Source organism: Mercenaria mercenaria, chromosome 18, assembly GCF_021730395.1.
Source record: "Mercenaria mercenaria strain notata chromosome 18, MADL_Memer_1, whole genome shotgun sequence".
NCBI classification, from domain to species: domain Eukaryota; kingdom Metazoa; phylum Mollusca; class Bivalvia; order Venerida; family Veneridae; genus Mercenaria; species Mercenaria mercenaria.
In genome coordinates, this window is record NC_069378.1 from 33,291,278 (window position 1) to 33,317,326 (window position 26,049).

The 26,049-nt window shown below is 34.2% G+C and overlaps 1 protein-coding gene across 3 annotated transcripts in view; it reads left to right on the forward strand.

The window, feature by feature from the left end:
• Positions 1-26,049, forward strand: part of LOC123538567 (uncharacterized) — a 60,837-nt gene that overhangs the window by 19,531 nt on the left and 15,257 nt on the right. The window contains exon 1 of one of the 3 annotated variants that reach the window (XM_045322758.2): positions 24,168-24,323. The exons of the other annotated variants lie outside the window; for them this stretch is intronic. Within the exon in view, the coding sequence (XP_045178693.2) occupies positions 24,297-24,323 (27 nt within the window). The 5' untranslated portion in view covers positions 24,168-24,296. Of the gene's footprint in view, positions 1-24,167; positions 24,324-26,049 lie in introns of those variants that run through there. 3 annotated transcript variants of the gene reach the window in all.

Here is a 26,049-nt window from a genome sequence, read left to right on the forward strand (position 1 = left end):
GATCAGACCACTCATCAAAAAGTCAGATCTAGATGCAAATGTTCTGAAGAACTACAGACCTGTATCTAATTTACCGTACGTGTCTAAAATACTTGAAAAGGTAGTCGATGCTCGTTTGGAAAGCCACTTGTCTTTGAGCAGTCTCCACGAAGAACACCAATCTGCATACAGAAAATTTCATTCCACTGAGACTGCAAGTTCAAAATGACATTCTCAACTCCCTTGACCAAAATGTTGTAACAATGTTAGTGATGCTTGACTTTTCGGCTGCTTTCGATACCATCGACCACAAGAGACTATTGCACCGCCTCCACGACCACTTTGGTATCGCAGGGAAACCACTTGAATGGATAACTTCATATCTGAGCGACCGCTACCAAACAGTGACCATAGATGGTGAATTGTCAAAACCAGTGCAAATGACATACAGTGTCCCACAGGGGTCCGTTCTCGGACCAAAATTTTTCACAATGTACACTAAACCAGTTGGTACAATATGCAAGAAACATGGATTTGAGCAGTTAACGCCGACGATGGGCAGCTTTATTTATCTTTCAAACCAATAAATCCTCTCGAAAGGATGCTTTATGCTGTATTGAAAACTGTCTCGTAGAAATCGTATCTTGGATGAACAACAACATGTTGAAAATCAATGTCGATAAAACTGAAGTCATTGTATTTACCTCTCAAAGAAACGAAAGACATATTGAATCGGTTACTGTGAAAATTGGAGAAGAGAACATTAAACCATCTAAATGTGTACGGAATCTTGGTGCTTTTCTAGACTCCAAAATGAGCATGGAAAAACATATTAATTCAGTTTGTAGATCAGGGTACGGACAGCTACGTCAAATAGGCCACATCAGGAAATATCTTAATACAGATGCTACAAAATCTCTAGTAAATTCACTCGTCACTTCACGCCTTGATTATTGCAATGCGCTCTTGTATGGTGTTCCGTAGGTCTTGCTGAATAGACTTCAAAGTCTTCAGAACACTGCAGCTTGAATTATAACGAGAATATCGCGTTATGATCACATTACGCCGGTATTGAAAGAACTGCATTGGATACAATTTACTCCTAGAGTGGACTTTAAGGTTCTAGTTCACACATACAAAGCATTGCATGACCAGTCACCGATCTATGTTAAAGACTTGCTGGAACTGTATCAGCCAGCAAGAAATTTGAGATCCAAGAACAACTCAAAACAACTAATTGTTCTAAAAAGCAAAACTGTGAGGTACGGTGGTCGTAGTTTTTCATCAGCTGCACCGAAGTTATGGAATGCTCTTCCGGCTACCATTAGAGACGCTAAAAGCTTGGATGCTTTCAAACGATCATTGAAAACACACTTTTTCTTCAATGTCTATTGAAACTCACTTTGCACTGAAAAACAAGCTTTGCAATGGAAATTATTTCCTATTGTCTATTGTTCTTTGCAATATCTAGTACAATTAAAATGTAGAGGAAAACCTGATTCAGGCTAAATACCTTTTATTGTTGATATATGTTTTTGTGTTGTATTGTATGTCCATATCATTCTGTGATATGTAGTTTGTACAGCGCTTTTGAACGTTTATTTTATAGATGAAAAGAGCGCTATAAAAATCTGGTAAATAATAATAATAATAGTAATAATATATTAAGCCGCATTAGCTCTAGTTGGTTTAATTTGTGCACTAGTCAGTAGTGTACATGTATTTACAACTATGCTTTGCACGGGATGTCACGGGTCAGAGGGGTAGGTAGACTGGCTGTACTCATCACTATAACCCGGCGCTGAGTTAAACTGTAGGGAATCTGAAGTGGTAGTGTATTCATGGCATGTGCATAGAAAGAGCTATCTGAATTGAATAACTACTGCACAGAAAGAGCTATCTGAATTGAATAACTACTGAATAGAAAGTTATTTAAAATGAATAACTACTGCATAGAAAGAGCTATTTGAATTGAATAACTACTGCATAGAAAGATCCCATTGAATTGAATAACTACTGCATAGAAAGAGCTCAACAAATGAAATAACTACTGCATGGAAAGAGCTATCTGAATTGAGAAACTACTGCGCAGAAAGGGTTGTCTGAATTGAATAACTAATGCATAGAAAGGTCTCACTGAATTGACAGCTACTGCATAGAAAGAGCTATCTGAATTGAATAACTAATGAATTGATAGCTACTGCACAGAAAAAGCTATCTGAATTGAATAACTAATGAATTGATAGCTACTGCATAGAAAGAGCTATCTGAATTAAATAACAAATGAATTGATAGCTACTACATAGAAAGAGCTATCTGAATTGAATATCTACTGCATAGAAAGAGCTATCTGAATTGAATACATTCTGCATAGAAAGAGCTCACGAATGGCTTATTAATATTGATATTTGGAAAGGAATTTATATAAGCTATTAGTTTGTTTTCCAATCCATGTATTTGACCTGTAAAAAATTGTTGTACATGTTATGTGTATGTTGTTTCAAAATAAATACTTTTAAACTAATATTGATATTCTATTATTTACAATTACTTAAAAAGATACTATAATTGTCTTGTTTTGGAAAATTTTCACATAGGTCAAGAGGTTTGTCCATTTCCTTATCATGTCACCATCGATGTTTAAAGATATTTAACATGTTATTTGCGTCTTTGTTTCGTCTCAAAAATAGGTTTTTTCGAAAACGCTTTCATTTAAAGTTACTTTGGGTTACCATATTTGAATACATGTGATAAATTCTGAAGTTCACTCAATATAACTTATTTGCAAAATTTGATCCATTTTTATTTATCAAGATATTTACATTCGTTGCCTCGCAAAAAGTGACTTTTGAAAATTAGGGCTGCATCATTGAGTTCAGTAAGGTATTAGAAACTATTTCCGATATAAAACATTAAAAGTACTGCTTATTCAGCACCTTATTTTGACAACCGTGAGATGAGATCAATACCTATCTTTATGCATAGTAAAACTTTCTCAAAATAAAATACTCTTTCCTTGCCATCTCGGTTGAAAACAAACCATTTAGAAATTGCTCTAATAATAACTCCTGAGACTATTCAAATTTTGTATAATTATGGCCCTTTTATTCTCAAAACGCTATAGATAATCAGAATATATAACAGAATTATTAAACAGAAGATTGATCTAGTTGGTATTCAGCTTAAGAGTTAATGACTGTTTGTTCTGCTAATCTTTCTAAAAATGACGTACCTGGCTAATGTTGCAAAATTTGTTTATATTTTACTCAAATACATAGTTACTGAGATAGCTTGAGTGTTTGGTACATTTTGTTGGTATACAAGAAATGTAACATTCCTGTATACATTATGAGATTTTGTCAATATTTTAATTAAAAAAAGAACCATGAAATGTCTTAACAATTGATGAAAAGAGGCAGTTAAAGTATGATCATCTGCATAATTTAAATATATGTACGCTTGTATCTTTGGACTTTGAAAACAAGGGTCGAAAGTTACAAGGTCAAACATACATTCCCGGCTACTTTATTTAAGGAGTGAAGCTTTAGCACAAACTTTCCAAACTATTATTTTCCATGATGTTTAATAATTAGATGATATTTTTATCATATTTTGTAACAATCACTGTTTTTCATCGACAGAAAATGACACAAAGTAGAAAAAAATAATTTTGTGAATTAATTTAGAATTTGTAAACATTTACATAGATTATGATCTTGAATGTTAAATAAATATCCGGAAAATACGGGTTTATTTTCGTTATGTATTCATATTTCGAAGACTTGTTTATCTGTTTATTGTTTGACACAGATACCATTAGCAGTATTCAGGTTATGTTACCAAGAGTCAATTAACTCTAACATACAACTTCAACACTACAAATATTGATGGATTAATTTTGAATTTATAGAATTTTACACAGATTATTATCTTGGATTTTAAATGAATAAGCGGAAAAAATATATCGTTTCATTTTCGTTATGTATTTAAAGGTAAATGTCACAGTTGCCTATATGTATAAAGCGCAAAAATTTTCCTACGGGCAGAATTTCTTTAAACTTCGTGTATTGACTGAGAATCAAATTTAAAACGGAAATATATATTAAAAACCATAGGTACCCAGGCTTATAAAGTCATTATAAATATAGACACAGGGGCTGAATTGGGAACGTGCTTATTATATAAATAAATGCGCAGAAATGTTATCTAGAAAATCGAATGCCATTATGTATAAAGATTACGGTTTGTGTAGGTATAAATAATTAGTAGCATAGTCCAATGAAGCTTATCTTAATTTTTCTGCGTGCCCACAGGGGCGGAGTATTTGTGATGCAGTTGGCAGTGTATGTCGTAAATGAAGATTTTTTTCCTTTCGATTTGCAAAATTTCAAATTTTTAATTTTAATGTCAGATCTGGCCAATAATAATGGCATCAGATTAAACAACACTAACGAGAAAAAGGGTTTCACTAGAAAAATGAAGCAGGGAAGGAATGAAAGAGTAGACAAAAAGCAATTTGTGTCAGACATCACTTTGAAAATTCATTTCGTTTTCAGTCTGATGAATGTGCCAGAAAGAAGGTTACCTTTTCCGTGTGTAATAGTTTTATGTTTTATTTTATTTTAAATATTGATTTATTATATTGTAGGCATTGTTATTTTCCACACTTATTTTATATGATAGGGGTTATAGGCCCGTTATTCCAACGAAATTCCGGATACTGTTTTGTAAAGTTAATTTATGCTAATTTTTAAACCTTTCTATTGTGTTCTTTTATTGGTACTATATACATGTATAAGTAAGTTTTATAGATTTATTTCTGTATTATCCATAGGGGTTGATTTTCATTGCTTTTTATTATCACTCTTTGCGGCAACGTTACGGCCCAGGGCCTTTATCAAGTCACATGCACAAGTCTTAGGTTACATATTTTGTAATTATTCTGGCTAACAAATACATAAGATAAGTAACGTTATACGGCATCACGGAAGTGACGTTAACGTAAACATTACAATCGACGTACATCCGCCATAATTGGGGTATATACTTTCTACTTAAAAAAACCACGCTACTTATAGAAAGGTATCCACAAGAAAACTCTCATTTAGAAAAAAAAATCAATTTATTCAATGATATAATTATTATTATATATGAATTATTCATTTGAAAAACTGTATCTATTTAAGTAAGTCTTGGATCTTTGTTAAATATAATGATTATAATATGAAAATGAAAATTTACAGGAAAGAAATAAGATAAAGGAGACCTGTGTTTTTGTATTGATAAACCGGTATAACTACCAATTGTAAAAGTCTACTACTTATGAATGAAAGTGCAAGTAGAGCTGAAAGTGTGTAGCATTTTATTATTTGATATTACATAAATAAATAATGTCATCGATATTTAACAACAGAAATTTAGTACTGTGTGTTAAAACCATTATACCGTCATATATATTGTCAAATGTAACAACCAAAATATTCAACCTGATATTTATTAGTAACATCATCAGCATTTAATTAAAATCTGAGTAGAAAATTGCACATATTAACCATAGGGATATTACTTTGCTTTGATAGAGTCCATAGAATGGGTCCAAAAGTGCATGGAAGTACAAGAAAGATAGTGGCAAAATTTACTTTGTTCAAAGAGAGAGAAATGGTTAGGAAGCAGTGGAAAACATTAGACAATACGCCATATTATGTTCATGAACAGTTTCCTAAGGAGGTGGTCGCAAAGCGGAGACAGTTAATCCAAAAAACGAAAGAGGCTAAGAGAAATGGTAAGAACGCTTGGATCTCCTATGACACTTTGTATATTGACGGTAAGGCTCAGCGTGACGACAAGATGTAATGGTGCGAAGGGGGTGACCTGAATGTGTTAGCTTGGAATGTTCACGGACTCAATGATGCTAAGAAAGAATGTCGGGAATTTGTAAATATAATTACAAACAATGATATTGTATTTTTGTTTGAAACATGGACACATAAAGATAGAAGAATTGATACTGATGGTTACATATCATATAATTTTTACCGGAAGTACCAACACCGTAATGCAAAATGATCTAGTGGCGGTGTAGCTGTATATGTCAAAGATTCTTTAAAAGATGGTGTTACAGTTATTAGAAATAATTATGATTCTGTAATTTGGTTAAAGTTGGATAAAGTGTTTTTTCATACCGTAAATGATGTATATTTATGCGGTGTTTACATATGGCCGGAAGAATCACCTGTATATAATATAACTAATGTGGACTTATTTGATGTTATTCAAAATGATATATATGATTTTGAAAATAAATGTACAATTTATTTGATGGGAGACTGGAATAGCCGTGTGGGTATGAGAGATGATTTTATAGTTTATGACAGAAATATTGATCAGATTGACAATGATAATTATATTCCTGATGTACCCTTACCCAGGGCCTCATTTGATAAAATATGTAATAGTTTCGGTGTGAAACTCCTTGATATCTGCAAATCTTCGTGCTTTCGAATAGTTAACGGTCGGCTAAGTCATGATGTTGGTAACGGTTCGTATACTTTCGCTTCGAGGCAAGGGGCGTCTGTTATGGATTATGTACTGTCAAAGGAATATGATTTTGTTTATATCAATAGTTTTACGGTGCATGATTTTAATGAATGGAGTGACCATTGTCCTATATCTGTAACATTACATTGTAATCTAGTGTTAGATGAAAATAATGATTATAGTTACATAAATTATAAATGGTCTGATACGTTAAAAGTGATTTTAGAGCTGGTTTAATTGGTAAATTGCCGAGTTTCAATCGTTTGACAGAAAATATATGTCTGAATGATAGAAGCTCTATTGATAATGTTGTTTGTACGTTTACTAATATTGTACGTGAGATAGCAGATCCGTTATTTAAACGTCATATATCAAATAATAAGTCGTCACATTTTACTGATAATCCAGTAAACGATAAAGAATGGTTCGATGATGAGTGTTTGCAAGCAAAGCAACGGTATTTGGAGGCACAGCGCATTTTTAAAAGGTGTAAATCAAATGACAGCAGACACAATTTTTGTGCACTTAAGTCTGAATATAAAACGATTGTAAAGAGAAAACGTAGATTATTTGAAGTAAAACAGTTGTCAAAAATGGAAAAACTTAAATTTTCGAAGCCAAAGGATTTTTGGAAATATTTTTTTAAAAAAAACAAGTCTTTCCGATAATGGAATTACTATCTAGTCGTTTTTTAAACACTTTTCAGAATTAAGTAATGATGTTTTCAAAAGTGAGAATCCTGAAGCTGAAAATTTTACAGCAAATCATGATTTTAATTAAAATATTGATGCTAGTGATAATATTTTATTAAATGGTCCTATCTCAGTAGAAGAAATTCTCACAGCTGTTAAAACTCTTAAAAGAAACAAATCTTGTGGTAATAATTTTTTATTCAATGAATATTTTATGGAATCAATTGATATTATCTTCGCATATTTGCGATATTTTTATTGGAATTTTAAGTAGTGGATTTTTTCAGGGAAATGGACAGAGGGTGTAATTGTTCCTTTACATAAGAAGGGAGATAAAGATAATGTTAAAAATTACAGGGGGATAACTCTAGTAAGTTGTATGTCTAAACTCTTCACATCTGTCTTAAATAAACGAATTGTGGATTTTTGTGATCAAAATAATACTATTTCTGATGCACAGTTTGGATTCAGGAAAGGTAGGTCTACAGTTGATGCTCTTTTTATACTTTTGAATCTAGTACAAAAATATCTGAATGAGAATGAAAGACTATACTGTGTTTTTGTGGATCTAAAAATGGCATATGACTGTATTTATAGGAATGCACTGTGGCTTAAGATATATAAGCTTGGTATTGATGGTAAAATATTGAGAATAATAAAAGATATGTATGAAAAAAGTTAATCATGTGTTCGATCATGTAATACATACTCTGACTTTTTTCAATACGCAGTAGGATTACGTCAAGGGGAGGTAAATTCGCCAGTGCTTTTTTTCTTTGTTTGTTGAAAATTTAGAATTATTTATGATCCAAAATTACTTAAACTCTGGTCTTTCTTTCGATGATATTGTACTTATTTTACTGTTATTTGCTGACGACATGGTTATTCTTGGCAAGTCTCCTGAAGAAATAAATACAAGTCTTGAATTGCTGTGTACTCATTGTAAAACATGGAGTCTAGAGGTTAATGCACATAAAACTAAAGCTATGGTGTTTCGGCAACGTGGTGGTCTGCTTGAAAATGAAGTTATTACATATAATGAAAAATCGATTAGAAGTAGTTAATGATTTTAACTATCTCCATACAGTTTTTAGTTATACTGGTAGTTTTGCATTAAGGACCATCAGCAGCTAGCCGGTAAAGCCTTAAAAGCATTAAACGTTTTAGTAATCAATTGTAGAAAATTTAAAATGAAACCTAAAATTCTGTGTCAATTATTTGATTCCTTTGTTGGATCCATACTAAATTATTCTACTGAAATATGGAGCTTTGGTAAATCAAAAGAAATAGAAAGAATACACCTAAAATTTTTAAAGAAAATGTTTAATGTCAAAATGAGTACATCAAATGCAGCAGTATATGGAGAATTAGGGCGATACCCACTATACATATCAAGATATATACGTATAATAAAAGACTGGTTTAAAGTGCTTAAAACAGATAATATAATTTTGAAAACTGTTTATAATATGTCATATGAAGGTTGTCTAAAAGGAAAGAAAAATTGGATGTACAATGTTAAAAAGTTGTTATGTGATTATGGATTTAATTTTGTATTTGAAAATCCATCGCTTGTGACTGAAACTTTATTTTTAGACAATTTTAAACAAAGATTGATTGATTGTTTTCTACAAGAATGGTATAATAGTAAGTCTTCTAGCTCTGTACTTCATTTATATGATCTTTTTAAGGACACGTTTGGTTATGAAAACTATCTTGATAAACTACCATCTGATCTTAGGAATTGTCTTGTTCGACTGCGAGTGTCATCACATTCATTAAGAATTCAAACAGGCAGATATGGAGTAAATAGAATACCTAGAAATGAACGTCTCTGTATGTATTGCAATTTAAATGATATTGACGATGAACTACATTTTCTTTGTAAATGTCCATGCTTTGATGATCTAAGACGCAGTTATATTAAACGATATTACTATAATAGACCAAGTATGTATAAGCTAGTAAGAATCCTGGATGTTTACGTTAGCAGTATTACCTATATTAACCTTTTTTAATCTTGTCCACATCAGTAAGAATGAGACGGGTCTATAATTTAATTTTTATTCATGAAATGTTTTCTTTTCAATGTTATTACTATAGAGAAACGTTCCTTGTTCTTTAAGCGAATTTATGACAATAATTTCCATTCGTTTCAGAGTAGTAAAAACAAACAAGACACAGTATCTGCATATACAAGAAACGTTCTTAGTTGGTTTATATAGAAAACCAATATTTCAACAGACAAGTAATTATTTCCTTATTTGAAATGGTAACTGGCAATTTGCCAGTTATATATAGTATGAAACACAACTGAGTTAGTTACATAAAAGGAGATATTTTCTATATTCTTGAGCTTCATAATTGAGCCGCGCCATTAGAAAACCAACACAGTGGGTTTGCGACCAGCATGGATCCAGACCAGCCTGCGCATCCGAAATACAAATGTGTATATGAGCCGAGCCATGAGAAAACCAACATAGTGCGTTTGCGACCAGCATGGATCCAGACCAGCCTGCGCATCCGCGCAGTCTGGTCAGGATCCATGCTGTTCGCTAACAGATTCTCTAATTGTAATAGGGTTTAAATGCGAACAGCATGGATCCTGACCAGACTGCGCGCAGGCTGGTCTGGATCCATACTGGTCGCAAAGACACTATGTTGGTTTTCTCATGGCGCGGCTCATATCATTTAGTTACAATGTGTTTTCTTGTCTCTGTATACATTGTTTACTGATTTTGCTGTGGTCAATGTTTTCATGGATTATACTGTTTTTATCTATTTGTTTAAATAACAATTGCATAGAAAATATCAAAACAAGATATTGCTATGAATAATAGCGAACACGATTGGCCCTTATTAAATCCGACATGCATTAACAAAATTATATGCAACTAAATGTTCGACGATAACGTCATAGCTCCATTTTATAATAAGAATGATTGCATGCAAACTTTTTTCCCATTTAATGTCTGAAATCAACCTTCAGGTTCTTGCTACTAAGGTGTTTACAAAACTTGCAATAGAAATAAAATGTAAATAAAAACACACATTTTATAGAACTGAGATTAAAATTACAATGACTTAATTTTAGCCTTATTTGCTAAAATGCTTAGAATATCAAAAGTTCGATATTTTAATATATTTCTGATTTACTTTACATACAGCAATCTTTTAAGTATGATATGATATAAATACCACCGAAATATTGCGAACTGAATTGAACGCATTTGTTAATTTCAATTTAATAGACGAGCACAATCAGGTGACAAATTTTGTTGATGTTTACATATTACGCGTGAGTATGTAAACTGCAGACATATGTAAAATATTATTGTATTGACATGTGAAAATAATCCCATTCTTATTTTTGTCGATCAAAGACTGCGAACGTTTTGTATATCTTTATAAAGCATACATTTATTGAAATGACATAATATTTTGAACAAATCTACATTTAACGCTTCACGTTGCATATATGCTACACGTTAATACCCTAACGTTATACATAAACTAATGACTTGAACAGCCATGCATATAATTATATATTTCTTTTTTGGTATAATGTGTGCTCCACTTTAGTTATTATCTAGATCTAAATCCAAAAATAATTTGAATCCATGTATCAAATATATATCAAATAATTAGAAAAATAATATAATCAGTGTGTCAATCTGTTTTCTGAAGACAAATAGACAGCTTTGGCCAAATGGGTACAAATTTATTTCTGAGTTCACGTTATCAATTTTGTAGGCACTTATCAAGTGAGTATATTTTAAATCATTCATACAGTGGTACATGTAGCTTAACGCCAGTCTTTGCTTAAAAAAGTATTTTGATCAACAAATGGTGAATGCATTTAAGATGATTTACGCAAAAACATTTTTATTTTGCATGATTTTACAGTGTAGCTACTGAAGGAAAACGTTGCAAGAAAGTTGCATGGCTTTTTATATTTTATGCCTGTCGCATGAAACTTACATTAATTATATTTTTATAATTATGTATTGAAACATGTTTCCTTAGCAAGAAAAGAAACGTGCAGGCTGTGTTTCGGATATCATTGCTTTCTTCAGCATCTTGAGTTTGAATGTACTGTCTTTCTGACAATAGTGAAAGTTAAATAAATTGCACCCTTACTTTGACTTTATATAAAGTGCATAACAATGATCAAATATTTTCTACAACTACAGATTGCCAATCTCTGTTGCATTTTATCCACTTTAACTTGAATCTGCTTGTGCTATATTTTAAAGTCATTCAGTCATTTTTAATCTACCATATCTATTTTTAAGCAAATTAATATACCTAAAGAAAGCCAACAATTGAAGACTTCCTTCTGAGAATTATTCTCGTTGACGTTATAAGTTTCGCGTTTTGTTTAATCAACAATATGATACACGTGTACTTATTTCCGTAGAAATAAGTTAACAAACTTGTTAAACAGTCAAAGCCTTCCGCGCTTGAGACATCAGGTACGGTCATAAAAGATTTAGATGCGTTTGTAAGAATGGTAAGAATTTTAACCTTTGTCAAAATTTAGTAAAGAATGGATATGGAAACCATATACATTTTTTATGGAATGTCTTTCATTTGTAGCTCGACGAAAAGAATAAATTTGAACAGTATTGTCATTGCTTTCAGTTTAAGTTTCTCTTAGTGACAGGGAAATAGCTTTTCTTTAGAGGCCTGCAAGGACAAAATCACTGCTAAAAGCTTCCCAATTCCTCACTCATTCATTTTCAGCATCACCATAAATATCTCTTTAACGCTGGAATCCACCCAACACTTAACACGAAAATACAAAAACGCAAGCCTCATTACTGCAGTTTGTATTAAGATAAACATGATGTTTTCTTGTATATACGGTATATAAAATTATTCGAGCAAGTAAGATATTTTAAATCATATTTGATACGGTGGGATGACACTGATATGAAAATGTCTAACTATTTATGTAAAACATTGAAGTCCGTATGCACCGCAGGGCTGGATCCAGAAATTTTTGACTGGGGGGGCACCAGTCTTGAACGAAGACATCAACGCCGAGGCGCAAGGTTTTCGAGGGGGCGCCTTTGCCCATGTTAGTTAGGGGTTCAGGGGTCGGGTGGATCAGATTGACTCCCCCTGGAAATTTTTGAAATACATGCATAAAATGGTGGCCTCTGGTGCATTTTATGTCTAAATTTTGAGGTATTGGAGGAGTACGATACTCCCCTCTTGAATGGGGGGTCAGGGGATCTCCCCCTGGAAAATTTTGAAATACAGGTATGAAATGGTGGCCTCTGGTGCATTTCTGGGTCTAAATTTTGAGGGGCATCTTTGATGAGTACAAGTCACTTCTCGGCCAACTGGGGTGGGGGGGGGGGGGGGGGGGGGCACGGGCCCCCTCGGCCGGGCCCTGGATTCGGGCCTGCACCGGTTACATACAACATTTAAAAATCAGAACATGGGAATTGTCATTGATAGGATTTCAATTGCTATTTTACGCCACTGACATATGTGCAGGCTGATCATGGTTTGCACTGTTCGCTATTCAGTCAGTAAATTCTGTCTGTTTTAGCACTTAAATAATCCAAATTTTAGCACGAAATCTTACGTGTATTACTGTGTCGTGTGGCTCTGGAAAAATGCATGTCGGGTCCTTGCAAGTGTTGAATTGCTTTATTTTCTGATACAGTTCATAAATTATTTTACTTAAAGACCTACCACAGTGTAGTAAACTAAGCCCAGCCACCCCGCATAAACTTTATGAAATCATCCTGGTAATACAGGTATAAAACAGCTATTGTACTACAACATGACATGTGAACAATTAACCCTTACCCTGCTAAATTTCCATAATGAACTTGTCCATCTTCTAATTTGGACAGTACCATTAACTGTTAAAAGGGGTGCTTACCAAAAACTTACTGACTAAATAAGCGAACAGTGCAGATCATGATCAGACGGATGTGCTGGCTGATCATGATCTATACTGGTCGCAAAGGCAGAACCAATCGTGTCCAGCATGGTAAGGGTTAAGGCCCTTCCTGAATTACGTTTGTAATGTGGTTGCACAGCTTCATATATGTTTGATTCAGTCTTCTCTTCTAAGTATAATTCTTAAAACACAGATAAGTAACTATCTTACACTAAAGAAAGAATCAGTAGTCTAAATTTTCATGGAAACGGTGTCGGAGCCGGAGCGACTAGCAATAACCATAGAGGAGGGCCAGCAGAAGGCGATGAAGATGTTTTGTGAGGAATTGGGAGAGGAGGCACCAGTAGTCTGGACTGTTAGACAGTCTGGCAATTCACCCGGTATGCTCATACATTGGAGTATACTTTTACATCTGGTGTCATTGCTGAGCGTCCGGCATCAACAGTCCTTGTTGGCGCTGTTTCCGCTGTCTCCTGAGGAAACCGACCTGTTAGACAGGCATCCGGTTGGATTCGACAGCCACTGTCATCTGGACAGGATTCGCAGAGATTACCACCTCCCACTGGATGTGAGTTTTGGCGAGATTTGCCAGAAAGGAACGCCGTTGGACGAGTTCATTGTGGATCTGCAGGGGGCGGTGGGTATTTTCTGCGATCCTGAGACATATCCAACACCACAGGAGGTGGAGAATTGGGGGAAGCAAGGAGTGACTGTGTGTGTTGGACTGCATCCTAAGAAGACAGCCACAGAACCTAGAGTTTCAGCAGCTGCAGCTTCTGAAACATCCAGGTGTTGCAGGGCTAAGCGAGGTGGGGTTAGACCGCACCGAACCTGTCAGCCAGTGGGACGGCCAGATGGAGCGCCTAAAGACTGTTCTCCAATTTGTCCAGGAAAAACAAGTACTGGTTCTTCACTGTCGAGGTATGGAGGCTGAAAGCAGCGAAGCATATTCCTGTTTCAGGTACATGCTTATGTCGATGGTGAAGAGGGAACAGTTGATCCACCTGCACTGCTTTAGTGGCAGTGTAGCCACAACTAGACAATGGGTCGAAGTATTCCCAAACACCTACTTTGGGTTTACAAAGATGGTCACTGTCCTTCCTAAGGAACAGCGGGAGGCAGTGAAGCAGATGGAGGAGGGACGTCTACTCCTTGAGACCGATGCCCCATATTTCCACTTCTTTGGACACAGAAGGTCCATCCCCGCCGTGATAGGCATGGTAGCCAACGAGGTAGCCAAGATCCGCGGGGTAGATTGGATGCATCTCCTAGAGGTAGCTGTCGCCAATGCCCAGCGCCTTTACCTTAAGCGGCTTCCTCCTCAGTAAGCCGTAGAAGGACAGGGGTTGGGTGTAGCCACCTGATCTCTGATTTGGAAGGGGGAAATGGGGAGGAGAGTTTCGTGATCGAAAAGTGTTAGACACTAGAACAGGGAGGAGTGTGGTAATGGTCTACTTGACCATTAAAAGTCAAAGAGTGTAAGACACTAGAGGCATAAATTTTATGGTTAAATCATGGTAAAGGACCATGTGCTAGGAAGTCAACAAGGAGAGTTTGGTTGCTAGGCCCCAAATCCTTTGCTTAAACAGTGCAGAGAACCAGCATGACGACGTTAGCGACAATGCCCCGTCTATGGTGGTGTCCAGTCCCCAGAGTGCCATCCTTTTCGATAAAGTGTGGGAGGTGGGGGGGGGGGGGGGGGGAGTGTAGTAGACGTGGAACCCGTCCATTCCGTAAATACACGAAAACAGGGGATACAGTCCATCGCGGGAGTTGTTGCATGCTGGGATCGCGCACAGAGAATCAGCCATTACGGACTACTATCGAATACAGCTGAGTGCGTTATTCACAAGTTATAACTACAAAGTGTCATCCAACCTGAGTTAGACTCGGTAAGTTACCTGACAATTACTGGGTGTCACTTTAGGAGATATTGAGATTTTTTTTATAGGAAGTGTCTAGCCGTCCGGTAACCGGACGCCTAGCCTGCGTTCTAGTCGTCCGGTTACCGAACGGCTAGCAAATCCTTAGGGGATTTTCTAGTCGTCCGGTAATTGATTTCCTAATGAATAAGACATGATTTTATATAGTTTTAATGTTATTTACTTAAGCTGCAAACAAAATTTTGTGTAAATACATACTATAAACATTTACAATAAATCACTGCATTATTCAGGCGGTAAAATGGAAGTTTGCCGAACTCAATAATGGCGAGATCGACGTGACGTCACTTATTAAAATCTGTTCATCTGGAGGCTTTTATGAGATCGGAATTTTTAAATTTTAACAACTTTTTCACTGGATTTTTAAAAATTAAAACAGTTTTTAAGTACATTCAAATTTTCATATTTTAGTATTCAAATATTTTTTAATGAATAACTGTTTTAAATGACATCTAATTTCAAAAGCGACAGTGTGATGTTCAAAACTTTAAGAAAAACAGTAGTTAAGCGTTCATAATTAATCCATTTTATTTTGAAATAATTATAGTCAAAATTAATGAATGAATTGCTTTTTTTAAGACTTCCATTCTTCAATATATATATATATCCAAAATGTATTGATTGGCAATACGGATATTCAACAGCGGAAAAAAAGATGAATCAAGATGCCTTGAATTTGTTTACATATTTAATTATGCTAATCCAAGTAAATTATATAAAATAATGTAACTCAACCGGTTTCACCCGTTTACGGGATCTTCAGGAGTAATACTGTACTGTTGACGTTAGCAACGTCGCTTGGTAACGACGTCGTTTTATTGTAATAAGGGACGTTACTCTTCGGAGTTTTTCAAGGGACGCCACTTTGTAATTATTAATGTGTTATTCTGCATTTAGTTCTGGACAAAAAGTATTAATTAATAATGTTTCTTTTCTCCTTCTTTTAAATCTGTCTGTTTCTTGTAATTTATAAATTGGCATTATTTTAAATTTTTGAAGTAAATCTTTTGAGCATTCTGCAATCTGGCGACTGACTGGTAGAAGAGCGTTTTCCGGATTCCTTATATGTTGATTATGAAGATTTACTCGATTTCGTAAATTAGACGTTTCTCCAATATAGTCTTTTGAACATCCGGAACTTTTCATTGCATATATGACATTTTGTATCTCACACGTACCGGAAAATTTTATATGGAATTGTCGGCCATTATTTAAAAGAAGGAGAAAAGAAACATTATTAATTAATACTTTTTGTCCAGAACTAAATGGCGTAAGCATTGGTTCAAGTTTATTTCTTAAGTTAAATAGCCTTTAGCTTTCAAAGACACTGTATGCACATGTTTGACAAGGGACGCTGTCAGCAATATTTTCAGAGTGATGTCCCGTTTTTATTTAAAAATTTGATTAACATTATCCATAATGATAATTATCTCTGCAATGCATTGCAGTAAGGGCCGATATACAAGCCTGGACTATTGATAGACTAGCTTCTGTTTTATCATAATAAGCTACTATAAAGCTACTGTGCAGTACACAGATTGCATGTGACAATTTTCATCTTTACAGCAAACCATTTCTTACCTTTACAACAAGTTTAGAAAACTTGATTAATTTAGGGCTTCATAGTGATAAGATACAATAGTACTTTCATTTTATGATGAATCTAGTTTTATTACAATGATATTTAATTAAAACGCAATGGAGCGCTTCATTAATTTATAAAATTCAGCAGTGATAATTTTTTTCTGGTTTTATTTTGTTACTTAGATTAATCATAATAATTGAATAAAAGGTACTTGCCACTTCTCTTATTCTGTTATAAATACATTTTAATTTCTTTTATTAGATACAGGTAAAGTTTTTCTAAAAGGATGAGAATTGGGTTGCTGTAAGAGTTAAATTTTAAATGGTTGGGACATTACTCAACATGACTGAGAAATTACAATTAGTATATCATCAACTAAAAATGTGTATATTCTGAAAAAAGCTGCATTTCAATCAATAAAATGCAAAACACTGGAAATAACCAATTATATATGTACATATCTCTAAAATTTATGATCTTCTGACATGTCCACAGGTGTTTTATGGATCCTTATCAAATTGGTTTGGACAGGATCCTGTTTAGTGGGGATTATAAATATATAGGGAATAGATTTATGCTAGTTGACCTATAAGAAAATGTAGGCTAATATTGTCCAGATATTGATAAAAAATAAGCTAGTTTGATAAGATTTTGGTAGAAAATGAGCATTTATATAAGATCTTGTCATCAAACCTACCAAAAACCAAGTTAGGTAACTCTTGGTTGAAATTATCTTGAATTATGGTCCTTTTTTGACTTAAAAGAATTGAGCACAAGAACTAACACTATCATGAGTTATATCATGTGTTTTCTTGTTGTTTTTTTTTTTTTTTTTTTTTTAGCTCAGGTGAGTTTTTCTGATCACTCGATGTCCGGCGTCCGTCGTCTGTCGTCTGTCTGTCGTCGTCTGTCTGTCCTCTGTCTGTCGTCCGTCAACATTTAGCTTCTGTATGCGATAGAGGCTGTAATTTTCAACTGATCTTCATGAATTTTGGTCAGAATGATAACCTTGATGAAATCTAGGCCGAGTTCAAAAATGGGTCATCTTGGATCAAAAACTAGGTCACTAGGTCAAATCAAAGAAAAACCTTGTGTATGCGATAGAGGCTGTATTTTTCAGCTGATCTTCATGAAATTTTGTCAGAATGATTACCTTGATGAAATCTAGGCCAAGTTTAAAAATGGTTCACTCGGAGTCAAAAACTAGGTCACTAGTTCAAATCAAGGAAAAACCTTGTGTATGCGATAGAGGCTGTATTTTTCATTTCATCTTCATGAATTTTGGTCAGAATGATTACCTTGATGAAGTCTAGGCTGAGTTTGAAAATGGGTCATCTGGGGTCAAAAAACTAGGTCACTAGGTCAAATCAAGGAAAAACCTTGTGTATGCGATAGAGGCTGTATTTTTCAATTGATCTTCATGCAATTTTGGCAGAATGATAACCTTGATAAAATCTAGGTCAAGTTTGAAAATGGGTCACCCGGGGTCAAAAACTAGGTCACTAGGTCAAATCAAGGACAAACCTTGTGTATGCGGTAGAAGCTGTATTTTTCATTTTATCTTCATGAATTTTGGTCAGAATGATTACCTTGATGAAATCTAGGCCGAGTTCGAAAATAGGTTATCTGGGCTTAAAAACTAGGTCACTAGGTCAAATCAAAGAAAAACCTTGTGTGTGCGATAGAGGCTGTATTTTTCAACTGATCTTCATGAAATTTTGTCAGAATGATAACCTTGATGAAATCTAGGCTAGTTTTGAAAATGGGTCATCTAGGGTCAAAAACTAGGTCACTAGGTCAAATCAAAGAAAAACCTTATGTATGCGATAGAGGCTGTATTTTTCAATTGATCTTCATGAATTTTGGTCAGAATGATTGCCTTGATAAAACCTAGGTCAAGTTTGAATATGGGTCATCAGGGATTAAAAACTAGGTCACTAGGTCAAATCAAATAAAAACATTGTGTATGCAATAGGGGCTGCATTTTACACCGGATCTTCATGAAATTTAATCATAATGTTTGTCTATATGAAATCTAGATGGACTTTGAATATGGGTCATATGGGATAAAAAAACTAGGTCACCCGGTCAAATTAAAGAAAAACATTTTGTATGCAATAGGGGCTGCATTTTACACTGGGTTCACATAAAATTTAGTCAGAATGATTGCCTTGACGAAATCTAGGTCAAGTTAGAATATGGGTCATATGTGGTCAAAAACTAGGTCACTAGGTCAAATCAAAGAAAAACCTTTGTATATGCAATAGAGACTGTATTTTTCAATTGATCTTCATGAAATTTGGTCAGAATGCTAGCCTTGATGAAATAAAGGTCAGGTTTGAGTATGGGTCATCTGGGGTCAAAAACTAGGTCGCTAGGATATATCAAAGAAAAAAAAACGTTTTGTATGCGATAGAGGCTGTATTTTCTAATCAAGGTTGATGAAATTTAGTCAGAATGATTGCCTTGATCAAATCTAGGTCAAGTTCGAATGTAGGTCATCTTAGCTCAAAAACTAGGTCACTAGGTCAAATTGAAGAAAATGCTTGTTTACACTTAAGAGACCACATTTTTGATCCAATCTTAATGAAAATTGGTCAGAATATTTGTTTCCATGAAATCACTATGTCAAACATGTTTACACTGTTATGGTGTGTTTATCAGGTGAGCGACCTAGGGCCATCTTGGCCCTCTTGTTTTCTTTTTTTGTTGTTGTTGTTGTTTTTTTTTTTGCTACATTAAAATGTTGAATGTCAGTGTGACATTCATATAAAGTAGCATATTATTAAGCAAAAAGCAGACTTGATAGAAAGAATGATTTTAAAAGGAAAATGTTTTGGATAAAACCAAATTTAGCTATTTCAGTATGCAATATATTTGTCATTTGATACTGCAATTAAGTGACATCATTATAAAATATTTTTCTATCTATATTAGGTCAGACATCAGCTTTTGAAGTTGCTTTCTTGGCACATCATGCTGTCCAGTGGAGTTCATACCATATGCCAGGCCTTTATACATGGTCAAAGAAGATGAATTTGTTATTCAATTTGTGAACTTTGATTTAACGAGGACTTTCATATAATTATGATGATTATATTCAGCAGATTATCTTCAAGTGTGCACTTTATAGAATCACAGTTTCTAGGAGGTTTTCAGTTTAAAGTTAGATTTATTGAAAAATAAGGAGAGCTATTATACTCACCATGGCATCGGCATTGGCATTACACCAGGTTTAAGTTTTTCTTACCAGTCCATATTTTAAAAGGACCTTTTGAAAGTATTGAAACTTACAACAGTAATGTATCATCATTATACCAAGTTTAAGGCAAGAGTACATAACTTCATCAAGGATTTGACTGAACTATGGCCCATTGAAACTTTTGTCACTTGTTTATAATAATAGTCTCTATATATAGGCAAGAGTTCATAACACTATAGAGTATTTTGGATGATTTATGTCCCTTTTGGACTTTGAAATTGGTTCAGTTTTTGTACAAGTCCACATTTTGACAAAACATTTTGACATATAGCTTTGAATCTGTCAACACTAAGTCTTACCATTACAATAATATAACTTAAAATAGTTGTTCAACATCATCACCCACATCACATGACACAAGATGTATAACTCTTGCACCAAAATTTAATGAATTATGCCCTTTTTTGCTTAAAATGTACTTGTATAGTGTTTTGATACACTTTATCTTTATCTCTCATATTACTTAATATTTTAAAACAGACTTAGTTATTATGCAATATCTTCATCCGCCATCGGAGTCATTAAACACAACAGTGACAGCTCCAGTGTTCTCAGATGTGCCCAGGCTCACTATCCAGCATTGAAGTAGTCGAGCGTGCTAACTGAGACAATCAGGCAGATAACTATGGACAGATTATATGTCAAATCACCTCCCTTTATTTCAAATTGAAATGGGTACATCAGTGTAACTAATGAAGATACTGATCTTACATTTCATTTATGCCATCAGATTGACTTGGACAGTCAGTGAAGATACATATTGATTGAATTTATGACAAAAGTACGTCACTTTATTTTTATGTAAATGAATATACTTAGCAGCTTCTAATGAAATTGGTTTGAAAGGTTTTTTATGTCTTCCATGGTAAGATATAGTCATGTTAGATAACTCTTGATTGAATGTTTATAGATATGAATACCTTTTTATATATTGTTGTAAAACTTGTACTGTGTATCTTCTACATGCATATACCAATACATGATTACCTCCCCTGATTTTTATAAAAATGGATTTATCTCAGTAAGTATATATAGGACTCATTTGAAATTTCATTATTGTCATTAGTTGGACAGAGACAATTATTGTAGATTATATCGACTGATTTTATGTCAAGTTACATCCCTTCGTTTCTTGTTAAAATAGGTGTATCTCAGTAACCAATGAAGATACTGATTTGAAGTGTCATTTATGCCATGAGATGGACTCGGACAATCAGGGTAGATAACTTTTGACTGAATTTATGACAAATAGCCTCCCTTTATTTTATGTAAATTATTATATATCTCTGCAGCATCTAATGAGATTGCTTTAAAATGTTATGTAAGTCTTCCAGGGTAAGAAATAGTCATGCCAGTACAAAAATGCAGCATTTGAGCCTAGGACCCTCAAACATGATATGGGGATTGGCCCTGACTAGTATGTGACCCATAGGTCAAAAGGGACTGTTACAATGAATTTTTTATCCTGATGATATTTAATGTGTAGCACTTTCGTCTAAAGTATTTTTGATTTATTAGGAAAACAGCAGTGTTAAACAGAATTGGATGAAAAGTACATTGTTAGAACTTCAAATATGCAACATAAAGGTGAATACAGGTAAATTTATAAATTCTCACCACAGGATGTGTGGGTTAGTGGCTTTGATTTTTGCAAATTCTGTACATAGATCTATAACCTTAATCTGCTGAGAATTTCTTCCCTTAAATGATGGGTAAGTCTTTAATATTGAAATAAATTTGCATTTGTGCTTCTATGGCATTATGAGGAAAGACACGTTAGTATACATTATACATTGTAACAGTGGGTGTTTGGTGTTTAGATCCTATAATTTGTTGATATATTAATAATAAAACATAAAATAAATTTTGAAAGTTTCATAAAAGATCGTTTCTTATGATTTTCCATTTAACTCCCATCCAGTTTAAACCCATCCAGTTTGTTAAACACTTCTTGAAAAATATTTTTAAAGAGTCTTAGATTTTCATACCTGATAGCTATAAGCCGCGCCATGAGAAAATCAACATAGTGGGTTTGCGACCAGCATCGATCCGGACCAGACTGCGCATCCGCGCAATCTTGTCAGGATCCATGCTGTTTGCTAACAGTTTCTCCAACTCCAATAGGCTTTAAAAGCGAACAGCATGGATCCTGACCAGAATGTGCGGATGTGCAGGCTGTTCCGGATCCATGCTGGTCGCAAACCCACTATGTTGGTTTTCTCATGGCACGGCTCATTTATTATTATTTTTTGATTGACCTACTTATATAAATATTATGTTAGACTTCATTTACCCGAGGGGTAAATGCCTGTAATCTGACGTCATAATTGATGTCATAATGGTCTCTTACCAGTCTATGCGTCAACCGTTGTTTATCGCAGAATAAATAGAGCTTTATTTCCTTGTTTATTAGTAATCAAGGCGTTAGTCCGGGTGTTTAAATACTGAAGCATCAGAACGATGAACCTTGGTAAATTAGAAAATGAATCAAAAGAAGGCCTCGATTGTTTTCATTCTGACATGCACATTGACATTTTATGCCCCCCCCCCCCCTCCCCCTTCGGAGAAGGAGGGGTATATTGTTTTGCAGATGTTTGTCAGTAGGTCGGTATGCAATCGGTTTCCGGATGATAACTCAAAAACTCTTGAGCCTAGGATCATTAAGTTGATAGAGAGATTGGTCATATAAGTCCAATTTAAATAAAATATATAGAAAAAAATGAAACTATTCTAAAAAGAAAGACAATTATTTTTATGAAAAAAAAATCCCATTTTTTCAAGGTGTGTGGCTTTGATGCACACCCCCGATTTGATACGCCTGAATACCCAATTATTTATACCCGTTGATGCAGAAATCATTCCTGAATAATTTTATATATCATATTTGTATATATGTCTAAAAGCTAAGACCGCCCGTGCGATTATCACAGCTATACCCGAAACCGTGTGATTCTCACGCCGTTTTTTTTTTTGTAGAGCCCGTTGTCCAAATGGCTGTTCGGTGTCCGTCCGTATTTCTTTGTCCTGACCATAAGTCTGTAATTGATTGATTGTGGGATTTTGAAATAACTTATCACAATTGTCCACCAATCATTAGACGGCGTGTCGTGCGCAACACCCGTGTCAACATCTTACGGTCAAGGTCACACTGAGTTTAAAGGTCAAATACGGCTATTATGGACAATAACTTCGTCATTGAATGTGGGATTATAAAATGACCTGGCACAATTGTTCACCATCGTGAGATGGTGTGTTGCATGCAACATCGGCGTTAATATCTTAATGGTCAAGGTCACATTTGGAGTTTAATGGTCAAATATTGCTATAATTGACCTTGTCCGGACAATAACTTTATCATTGAATGTGGGATTTTAAATGATTTGGCACAATTCTTCACCACCATAATGAGTTTCCTGTGCAACTCCCAGTCCTTTTGTCAGCCGGCGGGCTCGACATGTTTCCCTTGGGCATCTCGTTTTCAAAGTATGTATGTCTAATACCAAGACCGCCAGTGCGATAATCACGGCTATACCCGAAACCGTGTGATTCTCACGCCGTTTTTTTTTTTTTTTTCAAAGGATGTGGCTTTGATGCACACGCCCGATTTGATACGCGCCTGAATACCCAATTATTTATACACGTTTATACAGAAATCATTCCTGAATAATTTTATTTATCATATTGGTATATATGTCTAAAACTAAGACCGCCCGTGCGATTATCACGGCTATACCCGAAACCGTGTGATTCTCACGCTGCCGCGTAGTTATCGCAAGATACGGAAACCTTAAGACAACTTTTAATATGAAATACTTTATTAATTTTCCCATTTTTTTTCGAAATATGTTGCTTTGATGCTCACTATAGAGTTGCTACGCACCTCAGTATTAAATAAATAAATACGCCGCAAAAAATGCCTAGTACCCGCCCAGGCCCTGGATTTTTTTTATAATTTATCAGCTCGTGGTTAAGCATTTCAGTCCAGTTTAGATAAAATATATTGAATAAAACTGAAACTATTTTAAAAAGAAAGGCAAATATTTTCATGAAGAAAAAATCCTATTTTTTTTTCAAGGTATGTGGCTTTGTTGCACAATCCCGAATTGATACGCGCCTGAACACCCAATTATTTTATACCCGTTGATGCAGAAATCATTCCTGACTAATTTTATGGATCATTTTGGTATAATATATGTGTCACGCGATTTGGTTTTGAAAGGTATCAGTTACTTGCAGTATATCCATGAGCAGCGAAGTGTTACGATTAAAACTGGGTCAAAATAAGGTGCAAATAATATATGTAATCAGATAATCGACTACTTGCTGTAATAATATTGTTAGTGTTAATAGTGTTTGCCGAAAATAAGCCTTTAATATGGAATATATGAAGATACGGATTCTGGTAAATTAAATTCTTTCAGATATAATCTAAAGTTTATGAAATGAATGTAACAAAACTTTAAACGCAAAGCTTGAATTTTTAAAGTACCTATAGAATAACAGAGTACATATTCAGAATATTATGTTTTGTATATAAAGTTTTGAAGTTCTCAACAAATTCGATTGTGCAATTTTAAAACAGTGTAACAGTGCGGAGAGCAACACCCTTTACGAGAGGTTGTTGTTTTAGGGAGGTAAATTCGATAGTACACTTCAGCCTTAGGAAAATTCTATGATGTTGTTATAGAGAGGTTTTGATTAAGAGAGGACCGCTCTTGAGAGGTTGTATTGTGTTCTTTTTGTATAACTCATTAAAATCTACTCTTTCAATCCGAACCTTAGTAAATGTTTCTGATGATAGTCTCGCTCACTTTCGACATTTTTGAGTCTGTTTACAATTCTAACTATTCTTCTTTAAAAAGGTGTCAGCAACAATAGGCCCCGACATGGGAAATCAAAAATTGGTGTGTTGTTTGAACAGAAACTTGTAATAGTGGATATACGTGCAATGTGTATTGCCAGTGTAATAGATCCTTTTTAATTTGTTTATCCCGTACCTTCCTCACATATTTTAAAGCAATTTGTTCATTTAAAGCAGCGAATTGATCCACTGATAGTGGTACTAAACCGGATCGTTACAATAAGAGGACAAGTAAAAAATTCTTCTTTAGGCTATCTTCTGGGAACGTAGGAATGGTGGAAAATATTTTACAAAAGATATTTAGAAGTTGAATTAACATGAAATCAACATTACACTTAAGCAATCTACATGTTGCTTATGATTATTTTTTAATTAATCTGTTCACAAACATCACGTGCAACAAAAAGCATAATTTTTCATTCTAAAACAGAAACCCTCCTAATCCGATAACCCCTCTAAACCGAACTTTATTTCTTGTCCGAACATGTTCCGATTAGACAGGTTCCACTGTAGAGAAAACAGACTATGAGCAGAATTGAACAGTGTAAATTACGCTGTGAAATATTTGAATAAATGTTACTAATTGTATTCTTAATGTACGAAATATTTGCAAGTTTTACTTTGACATTTATAAAACTTATAAGGTTCTTATCAATGGTAAATAAACAGATATTTGTGTACTAGATTGAACGTTTTAAATGCATATATGATGCATTTAAGTTAATATTCATGAGTATGCAACTAAGCTGAATAAAGCCTTAATTTAATTTAATATTTATGTAACAGTAGGACATTATTCCAAAATCAGAACATTTTAGTATCTTAAAACATAGATTTTATGTGAGATATGTAAATTTTGGAAAGTTTTAAAAATATTTGATTTTTAATGATTGATATACTCCTACCACTTCTGACAGTATTTATACTTTTGCAAACAATAAATAACGCAAACATATTCATTTGTACAGAGTAATGTTTCGAATGTAATTTTGCTTGTGTCCATTCATAAACACAAATAGTGAAGATTTGATCATTTTTATCATTTGAAAATGTCATTTTAACGAACTAACTGCACACGTTTTAAGATTAAATGAATGTTCATTTAAGTGTGTAAATGAAAAATTTGATTTAGTGTTTGTTCATAAATGTACAAAGCCCTGGCGTCATTCTGATATCATTGTCGTTTTATGAATGAAAAATATACATTGGCAGCTGGTTTATGAGTTCCCATTACTCGAACCCATAACCGCTCGTCCCGCTCCTCTCT